General features: G+C 43.2%; 1 protein-coding gene across 2 annotated transcripts; it reads right to left on the bottom strand.

The window, feature by feature from the left end:
• Window positions 1–1407: 1407 nt before the first annotated feature.
• Window positions 1408–5832, bottom strand: npas4l (neuronal PAS domain protein 4 like). Of its 2 annotated transcripts, none has more exons than XM_087849770.1 (8): window positions 5732–5832; window positions 4627–4790; window positions 4290–4435; window positions 4087–4186; window positions 3470–3731; window positions 3281–3390; window positions 2865–3003; window positions 1408–2775 (listed from the first exon to the last, which is right to left on the bottom strand). In XM_087849770.1, exons 1-8 carry the CDS (start codon window positions 5830–5832, stop codon window positions 1554–1556), a joined length of 2244 nt encoding a protein of 747 aa, XP_087705896.1. In that variant the 3' UTR covers window positions 1408–1553. The 2 variants fall into 2 exon arrangements, with proteins under 2 accessions (XP_087705896.1, XP_087705897.1); XM_087849771.1 differs by having other exon boundaries at window positions 4290–4426.
• Window positions 5833–10526: the final 4694 nt, after the last annotated feature.

Genomic DNA, 10526 nt, shown 5'->3' with positions numbered 1-10526 from the left:
CTGATGATGAAGTTGGTGCAGCTGATGGTCTGGCATTCCCCAGAGACTTTGGTGGCTCGACTATAGATCCAGCACCACGACAGATCCATGCGCTGGAGTCTCAGCACCATTTCCACCTGGAAGCCGTCATCTGAGTGCACTGGAGGAAATGTTTATGGTTATAACCGTGCACACAGAACCTCAAACGTATCTCACACGCTAAAATAAATATGTAACATGCTGAACTAAAGAACTGTCTTTAAAGAGAATGATGCTAAACAGTCTTAATATTTAGGGTTTCATATAATCAGTCATCAATCATTCAACAACTGAAAGCTAAAGTGCTCAGTGTGCTGTGAATAGATGACAACAGCTATTTAATGTGCCAGTGAATACTGAAATCTTAACATTTAGCTGTCTCTTTGTCTTAAAGGCTGTTGTTCACTTACTCAAACTTCTGTGAGAATCTGCACTCAGCGACAGATCGTCAGGATGGATGAGGCTGTACCATGATCGACCAATCATTTCCTCTGCTGAATACCCCAACAAAAGAGAAACGCTAAAAAGGAAAATCAAAATGTCAATAAACAGAAAAACGCTGATTATTCCTGCTCACAGAAGAAGTTGTGCAATTGTACCTATCTGACAGCTTCATAAAGCTCATATCCAGTCCATGAGAGTCGGTGCTCCTCAGGCGGTTCACTGCTGGGGTGCAGACAGTGACAAACAGTGGCTCAGTGGTGGTGGTAAGGAAGGACACACAGAGGAAGCTTCCAGATCTTCCCTCAACTCTGACCAGTGTAGAGGAGCAGCTGCCATGTTGCAACTTAAAGGTCTTGGAGGATTTCATGCAACATATAAAGCTCCGCTCTGAGGAAAGAAAACACATCAGTTTAGTCTTTCATGTTTGTTAAAACATTTAAGACTAGTTTTGCCGAGTTTTAAAACTAACTATGAATTAAATGGAAGAAATTCACTTAAAATAAGGGCTTTGTAGCACAATGCTGCATCAGTAATGGATTTCATAAACAGATTTCAGGGGAAACTGGCTCATTTTTTCCACCTACAGCAGCAATGTCAGTAATATTACAGCAAAAAGAGGGGGGTCGTTTTATACAGTCATTTTAAATGCCGCACATCATTTGAATTTTTGGTTACCTGATAATATGTTGCTTTCGATGTCCAGGTTTGATTTAACAATCTCAGTATCGGAACATCCCACCATGTCATAACGTGTCTCCTTGCAGTACATACACCTGCGAAAGTGACATAGTTGGTGTTAGATCTAACAGATTCAAAGTCCATCACTGCTGCAACATTACACCTAAAAATGACAATGTAATTCACAAAAGGGCTCACCGTGGAAAGCCCGAGATATTCAGCTACACTTTCTCAAGCACAGACCAGCGTGCCCTGTGTGCTGGTGATGAGGGTGAAGCCATGCAAGGCAGCTGATCTGTCACTCACTCTTTGTCTCCACTATAGATCCGGCACCATGACAGATCCACAAACTGGAGTCTCAGCACCATCTGTACCCGACAACTGTCATGTGCCATCTCATTAGGGTGGACTGTTTAGTAGAGATGATGTTGAAGCAACCCAGTGGTTTGATCATGGCGTCCCAGCTGCATACTGATGGGATCTATGGCGATGCTGCCCACGGTGAAGTGCTCTGCAGCCAGCAGCTCCTCTGCAATGAAGCCAATGTGCTCCTGCTGCTCCTGATGGGGATGGTGCCCGTTCCTGCTGCACACTAAGCCCTGCTGGTAGTTGGTATCGCTCAATGTGCTGCTTTTTCTTGTGAACATGTTCAGATCTTTCATGAAGCTGTCAAACATGGCAACATCAAGAACCAGCGCAGGATTGGGAAGACAAACTGAGGGGGGAGGAGAATTAGGGGGCCAGTCACAGGCTGAGGGCATCGTGTTGGTGGCTGTAGTTTGGATCACATGCTGATAGGGATTCACAGTGTGATGCTGGTCAAACCTGCTGGCCAGTGAGGAGATCTGCTGGGCCAGAATACTGATCTCCACCTGCTCACTTTCGCTATACTGGTTAGACTCCAGGGATGTGGGAGACTGGCTGGGATTAAAAACACTGGTATGTGTGGATAAGTCAGGAGCATCATGATGCAGTTGGACAATGCTGCCCTCTTGTGGCTGCAACAGAAGGCCAAAATCATCTGGATGCAGGGCACAGTCCGCTGGGCTCTCACACATGTCGGACACAGAGAGACAGTCTGGAACTAAGCGAGCATCAGATGTATAATCTCTGAAATCACAGGATGGCGATGATGGGGTGGGTGGAGTGTGGCCACTGAGCGTGCCAAAGGATGGTTGGTCAAAGGTTTGAGTGGCTGCAGGGAGGGAGTCTGAGGGTGAATGGTGACAGGTGAGCCCAGTCTCTGGGTAGGAATAATGGGAGGGAGAGGCCTCAGGGGAGCACAGCCACTGATCTGTGCATGCATGCACATCCATCAGAATGTCATGGCTGAGCTCCTCCTGCTGCAGAGAGGAGCTGGAGGAGGCGGGGCTGTATGGAGGGATGAAGACAGCAGGGCTATCACCCAGGAGGGCAGGTGAGCTCGGGGAAGAGCCGCTCACCACACAGTCTGTGTCGTGCTCAGACTCCCTCGTATCTCTGGCACCAGGCTCCTCACTCTGGCTGTTGGGTGTCCTCTGCCTTTTACTGTTGGAGCTTTGAGGGTGTTGAGCACAGTGGTAGGAATTTGGCAGAAATGCTGGTTTGAAGGCCATGCTGCTGATTTTCTTCTGAAGAAATCTGGCCTCAGTTTCACTGCAGGAACACAACGTGCAACAAGTCAGCGTCTTTACTGGGAAAACACTCAAACATTTGCTCAGTTTTTCCAGAGGAGGTCATAATACCTGATGATGAAGTTGGTGCAGCTGATGGTCTGGCATTCCCCAGAGACTTTGGTGGCTCGACTATAGATCCAGCACCACGACAGATCCATGCGCTGGAGTCTCAGCACCATTTCCACCTGGAAGCCGTCATCTGAGTGCACTGGAGGAAATGTTCATGGTTATAACCGTGCACACAGAACCTCAAACGTATCGCACACAAAAAAAACAGAATAAATATGTAACTGAACTAAAGCACTGTATTCAAAGAGAATGATGCTAAACAGTCTTAATATTTACTATTTCATATCATTCAACAACTGAAAACTAAAGTGCTCAGTGTGCTGTGAACAGATGACAACAGGTATTTAATGTGCCAGTGAATACTGAAATCTTAACATTTAGCTGTCTCTTTGTCTTAAAGGCTGTTGTTCACTTACTCAAACTTCTGTGAGAATCTGCACTCAGCGACAGATCTTCAGGATGGATGAGGCTGTACCATGATCGAGCAATCATTTCCTCTGCTGAATACCCCAACAAAAGAGAAACGCTAAAAAGGAAAATCAAAATGTCAATAAACAGAAAAACGCTGATTATTCCTGCTCACAGAAGAAGTTGTGCAATTGTACCTATCTGACAGCTTCATAAAGCTCATATCCAGTCCATGTGTGCTGTTGAAGCTGTGACAGAAGTGAGAGTCGGTGCTCCTCAGGCAGTTCACTGTTGGGGTGCAGAGAGCCACGAACAGTGGCTCGCTGGTTGTAGTGGTAGGGGAGCATGCATAGGGTTGAGGGAAGAATTGGAAGCTTCCTCTGACCAGTGTAGAGGAACAGCTGCCATGTTGCAACTTAAAGGTCTTGGAGGTTTTCATGCAACATATAAAGCTCCGCTCTGAGGAAAGAAAACGCGACAGTTTAGTCTTTCATGTTTGTAAAAAAAGAGGTTGGGCAAGTTTTAAAACTCACTATGAATAAAATGGCTTAAAATAAGGGCTTTGTGGGGCATTTGGGGGATTTTGCATCAGTAGCACATTTCACAAATTTGGCATTTTCTGCAGATCTGAAACCTCTTTAGTGTCCTCACTGGATTTGCATCAAACCAAGTTGAATTTCCAAGGAAACCGGCTTACTTTTTTTCCTCACAGTAGAAATATCTGTGACAGTACCAGCAACCAGCACGTGATAACACTATAATCATTTCAAATGCCATACATATCATTTTAAACTGAATTCCAAATCTTTCTTACCTGACATTGAGTTGTTTTCAAGGTCCAGGTTTGATTTAACAATGTCGACATCAGAGTGTTCCACCATATCATATATCGTGTCTCCCTGCAGCACGTCTACCTGGGAAAGTTACACAATTTCCCATTAGCTCCCAAAGATTCAGAAACTAAAAGTGCTGCAACATTACACCTGAAAACACAATGTAGCTAACAAAAAGGCTCACCATGGAAACCCCGAGATACTCGGCTACATTTTCTGACACATACACCAGCCTGCCCTGTGCGGTGGAGACGAGGATGAAGCCGTGCAAGGCTTGAAGAAAGACCTCATGTGGCAGAGAGCAGTGTGATCGCTCTCCAGCTGGGAGCCCTTAGAGAGGAAAGAGTGAGTTCAGCTTTGCTTATACAGCATGCATCTCTGCGGGTTATCACATCTGTTACTTTTTGATTTGGTCCCTAGAGGCCTTCATGCTCAGTCCCATTTTGTTTGACAGCGATGCAGGCTGAATGCAGATTAAAAGTTCAAAGGCATTAAAGGATGACTGCAGTATGAAAACTTACCCTGGAAGAGAACAGACTTTTTGATGTAGGTGCAGATGACGGCCATGGAGTGAAGGTACGAGAGTCGCTCCTGGTCCTCCAGGGTGATGGGCAGCAGAGCACGCATGTTCTTGATCTCATGATTGATGTGGTCCCGTCGAGCTTTGGATGCCCCTTTGGTGGATCTGTGAGAGACCATGGTCACTGAGGTCAGAAGGCTGAACTGAAAACTAAAGTAGTAAATCCGGTGAGCTCGAACTTTTGTCTATTTCCACACTCGCATTTAAAAAAAAAAAAAAAAAAAAACCCAAAGATGTCTAAGTGGCAAGTGAAGAGTAAAAAAACAAAAACCTAACAGAGTTTTCTGAACTGATCCTGCCTCTTTTTTTCCACAGTTCACCCTGCCTGATATCTCTTCCCCACAAGCCAAAGCTGACTTTGAATATCAAGGGTTCCTATGGAAACTGCTGATATGAGAGGCTGTTGTGCGTCTCCAACAGAAATGAGGGCTCTCGATAGACTTTGCGTGATCAGTATCTGTCTGGACCCATCCACGGAGAGCCTGGGGTTTTTATAGCTGCCAAGGCTTCAGCGTGGGCGTCACACAGGGAAGGCTGGGCTTCTGATGCTCCCTTCATTGCCTTATAAAGTGGGTGTCCTCTGAGTGGGGTGCCCCACGTCACAAGCTCTCAGAAAGTGCCACAAAAGGAGAATTATATCACAATGTATCCCAGTGAGTTAATCAGAGATCCACAACTGGACTTTTTAGGGCAGTTATCTGGACTTAGCTTATGTGTTATAACCTTTCAAACGGACACACTATGAATTTCCATTATTATGCTATATTCAGAACCACATTTCCTATATATATGTATATTAAAAGAATCACTTTGAAAGAGTTTTCTTTGATTCAGCATAATTTTGGCGGCATCATGTGCAAGGCTGGATTAGTATGTATCACAAATAATAAGCTACTAGGCTGTAGACATGGGGGGGGATTAAGTGTTCCCTGTCGTGCATGCACTATAACGCACAGCTGATTCCAAATTTTCCCAGCAGCCGTGCGCTGATTCAGCCACTAGAGGACGTGGAGCAGAGAGGAGGGGAAAGAAGAGTTATCACTGACCTGAACCTCCTGTAGACTGGGCTCCGGTGATCCGCGGGCAGATGGTGGGAAGTGCAAGGAGTACTGACGTGACATTTACACAAGTTGCACCAAATAGTCATTTTTGTCGCCGTTGTTTCCACCTAACGAATAAGCATTGGTTGCAAACGATCAGGCATTGCTCGTGCTTTTTTTAAAAAAGGCAATAAAATTGTCTTTTTTCTTAAGTTTTAAAGAAGTTTTATCGTGAGTATTTAAAGCAGCCCCCTGTGAGGTGAAAAGAAAAGGCGTCTTCATCTCTTACCTCAGCAGACCGAAGACGAGTGTCAGGCACTTGTGACCGTCCCTCCTTTTATAGCCCCAAACCCCACACCTCTCCTCCGACCCAGCCAGTGAGGAAGAGGAATGGGATAATGTTACCTGTTGTGACGCGATGACAAACGACCGAGGCGGGTTATATTTGGTGAAAAGAGCCCTAAAAATAACCCGTCAGACAGGACGCAGAATGAGCGGTGATGAATTAAAGTGCAATCATCAAAAAAAATGTTTGAAACTTTCCTCTTATATGTGCAGACACTGTGGTATTTTAAGAAAACTGCGATTCTCTGGCCAATCAGGACGTCCCCTGGCACCCGGACAAAGTAGTCCATTTTTTTTTTGTTGTTGTTGTTTTGACGGGAAAAAATTGATAATCCATCTTGGAACAGCTTTGAAATTCAGATCACACCACACTGTAAAATACTTTTACCTTTTTGTAAATTGTTGGCTATTATTATTTAGTGTTGATCTATCTTCTGTGTTGTAGGAACTCAGACCTGGTAACCGTATAACGTGATTTTTGTCCCCCATAAAGTGCACAAAAACACCGACTGTCGCAAAAATTAGTCATAGTGTACATTTATATGTAATTTATTTTTACTCATTTTATTCATTTTTACTTTTGTAACGCGGTTTAATAAAGGCTCCAGTAAAATAAATAAGTTTAAAAAAAAATCATTTTCTGGGAACTTTCATGGTTCGGGCTTTGTAGGGTTAAAAAGAGAACCAACTACAGATGGCGCTCACAGGACAGAAAGATTAAGAACCAGCGGTTGAGTCTGCTGGATTTTACAAACTCACTCCAGCATTTGTTCTGAAATGCACTGGAGTAGAAATTCCGCATTTGATAGTTTTCTGTGCTGCTTTAGAGTATGAAAAAAGTCTTTGGTTAACTCTTATTTCTTTATTTTTTGCTTTCAAGGAATCAGACTGTCTTGTAACTATTATTTATATATCAAGTCATCCTTAATAATTCTTCAGACTTTAGAAACGTTGTCCACGCTTTGTATCGGGGGGGGGGGGGGGGGGGGGGGGGATTTTCTCACTCATTTTCAGTCCAGTCCTTGCGTCTGAACATTTTCGTTTTCTTTCTTTCTTTATTCAGCCGATTAACACTGACGTATAAATCACTGAAATATAAAAAAGCACTTAATTTAATATTTGTATTACTGTCACAAAAATGTTGTTCTCATTTCATTGAATCTTTAAAAAAAATACCTAAGTTAACAAAAAACTTTTGTCCACAAACAAGGTGATTCTCAAAAACAAAAAGGTATTAACCAAAAATGTGGCACCTCACGACATAATGTGCTGTCCATAAAAAATAAAAAAAAAACTGAGGAAACTAGGGAAATGGAGGACCATCTACAGCAGATGTACGGTTTCTGAAAGTCATGTCTTTAAGAAATTGAGAGAATCCAAAAAAAAAAAAACCCAAAAAAACCCCAAAAAGGCCAAAGAGATGCCCTTTGGCCCTTACAGTTGATCCGTCTGCTGTTCACTGAAGCCTCATCAGAAATGGTCTCAGTGGAAGTGTGGCTGTCATGAAGCCATTCTTAAGGAAGGGAAGCAGGGAGAAAAAGTTGAGTTATGCCAAATTACACAAGAACTGGACTGAAAATGAGTGTTGATGAGTCTTATGCAGTGATGAATCCAAATTTGATTTGTTTGGGGGATTTGTTTTTCGCTTCAAATGATCATCAGTATGTATGGAGGACAGGAGAAAGGTACAACAGTGAGCGTCTCCAGCCATCTATAAAACACACTGCAGGCTCTGAGCTGCATTTCAGCCAGTGGTGTTGAAGATCTTGGCAAATTTGATGGAATTATAAATGCAGAAAAGTAGTCAGATTTTGATCTAACATGCAACACAATATAAAAGTGTCTAATTGGCATTGGCTTTATTTTTCAGCACGACAATGACCCCAAACACACTGCGAACACAGTGAAAGCTCACCTGGATAATAAAACACAAAATTAAGCAGTATCAGCCGTGGATTGGCCTCCCCAGAGCCCGGACCTGAACATTATTGAAGCACTGTGGCATCATCTTGACAGAGAACAGAACAAAAGGCAGCCAACATCCAAAGAAGAGCTTTGAATGAAAGAAATCTTGCTTGTGTTGAAGAACAAAGGTGATCATACTAAATATTGACTTGTTAAATTTTTTATATATATATATATATATATATATATATATATATATTTTAAATATAATAATTAATATAATATATATATATATATATATATTTTTTTTTTTATTTATTTTCCAACCGCAGTGTAAATGGGGACTGGCTTAAGCCTTTTGCACAAAGTCACAAGCCATTCAAACCTGAAGCAAAAAAAACAGTTTGGTGCATCATTGTTTAATCTGTGAACAGACTTATGAGTGAGTTATGGCAGCCTTCAAAGGGCTTTGACTGCGTGCATATTAGTCACTCAATTAAACCCCTGCTGGAAGGGAAGTAAGCTACAGGTCTACAAATATGACGCACTGCGTCTGAGCGGCTCACACAAAATTAGTTCTTTAAGCAGATGAGTAGATTACGGGCATCACAAAACATGACTAAAGCATACTAGAAACTTAGAAGTCTACCAAATTCTCACACTCATCTAAGACGAGAGTGATGGCAAGTGTGATGCCTGCATACAAAACTGCAGATTAGTTTGCACGTTTATTCGTGTTCATTAGTGAAATTACTACTTTTGTTTCTCTTTGGGCGTATTTAAACAGCTATGCCTCCTATCCTCTAAGGACTCATGCTCCTTGAATCCCTCTATTCTCAAATCCCCAATTTAGTCGCCTTTTACCAGAGAACTAGAACTTGAGTGAGCGAACTGGACATCGATATGGGAGGGACAAGACAAAACAAATCACTCTGAACAAATCCTCAGTCCAATTCTCAAGGGCCAGTGGGACCGTCTGAGTCCTGAGGGGAAATTAGAGCGTAATTTGGCTGAGTGTCTTCTTGCATTAGCGCCTGCGTCACTGGTCGAAGCAGGCTCCGGGGCCAGACAAAGGGGACCCAGCGAAGCACTGCTTCCTGTGTGCGGTGGGACCAGGCGGGACAGGGTGTCTCTGCTGCCTCACTTTAAGCTGACCCTCCGTCTGTGGCGTGCACTTAACACTGAAGATAACACTGGCTTTATAGCAGGGGGCTGGTGACAGACAGGAACAAACTGCCAGGACACCACTGGTAGCAGGGGCAGAGCTTGGTGCTGAGGTTCAGTGCAAGATGCTTTATTTTATGGAAACCAAAAAAGCAACCACACACAATCCATTAGTCTGTAGACTGGTGCGGGGGGAGCGGGTTAGGCGGTAACCCAGTCGAGTAGACGGTGAGGGGTCTCAGACAGGCTGGCTCGGGTAGATGTGGATGGTTTTTAAGCAGGAAACGGAAAATATAGAAGTGGAGGCTTCAAAGTCCTGCTAGCTATTAAGTACCATATACAGTAGCTCAAAGGGGAGTTATCAGTCTGTAGAGCAAAGAGGTGGAACCTGGACACACATGGCTCTGCCTTCCAGTGAGTGGAAATGCTCATTATTTAGTGATCAAATCCATTCCTTTGACAAAGGACTGTTGGTGCAGAGAAGTGGTCAGAAACATAAAAGATTGTTTTCTTTCAACAGTAAATTTAAATTCACTTCATCCTGTGATCTCAAAAGACAAAATTGTCCACTCTGCCTGAAACAGGCCCCCAAAAATCAGTGTCTTGGGTTAACAAAGGTGGTGAGGGACTTCGATCACATGTTTGCATCATGCAGCTTGCCACATGCCAAATACTGGCCTTGAGATGTAACAAAGTTTAAGCATAAAGGGCACGTTATTATAGTCCTATGGCACAATATGTGCAGCGACGTGATAAAGAAAGTAACCATCTCTTAAGTCTAATATTTGTATGAGGGAAGACATTTAAAAACACAGATGCAACATCTGTAACTAAAACCTGCTAAAGTCAAAGTTCAGAAATCAACAGGAGCCTTAATTAAGACCGTATGTAGCAGCCAGGTGCCGCTGAAGTGTGAGCACCTCAATAAAAGCAAATGTTTTGATAGCTCGCTGGTCTGCAGCATTAAAGCAGCACATCAGTGTGAATGTTGTCACAAATGAAAAAAGAAAAAAAGAAAAAAACCCATTCAGTTGCCAAGAAATGGACACTTTAGCAGATTTACCCCAAGGTCAGATTGGGCAATGCTCAGAAACTAATGTTTTGGCCAACACCAAACACAGCATATCAGCATAAACACCTTATCAGCTGTGAAGCGCGGTGGTGGAGGGGCATTTTGGCTCAGTGTTTGGTGAACGGAGGATAATGCGTCATGTTTTGTTGTTCATCTGAGGTTGCATTTACTCAATTTTAAGACCTGCTAAGAACCAAATGGTTTCTTGGGTCCTGATGGGTAAAACCTTACAATTAAAAGGGTACAGTACACCTTTGCCACAGAGCAGTATATGAATGAATGACAACAACTCTGGACACTTTTAGAAATCAATGG

This window comes from Neolamprologus brichardi, chromosome 13 (assembly GCF_056152115.1).
Source record: "Neolamprologus brichardi isolate AB-2024 chromosome 13, ASM5615211v1, whole genome shotgun sequence".
Taxonomy (NCBI): Eukaryota; Metazoa; Chordata; class Actinopteri; order Cichliformes; family Cichlidae; genus Neolamprologus; species Neolamprologus brichardi.
The sequence above is the reverse complement of the archived record's forward strand: the minus strand, read 5'-3'. Positions and strand labels throughout refer to the sequence as shown.

Bases quoted from the DNA above. Each gene is read 5' to 3' on its own strand.
- npas4l (XM_087849770.1), bottom strand. From the start codon at position 5,832: ATGACTATTTGGTGCAACTTGTGTAAATGTCACGTCAGTACTCCTTGC. The intron at 4,436-4,626 runs GTAAGTTTTCAT...TTCCTCTCTAAG, and splicing joins AAAGTCTGTTCTCTTCCAGG to GGCTCCCAGCTGGAGAGCGA. The intron at 3,391-3,469 runs GTACAATTGCAC...TTTCCTTTTTAG, and splicing joins TTTATGAAGCTGTCAGATAG to CGTTTCTCTTTTGTTGGGGT.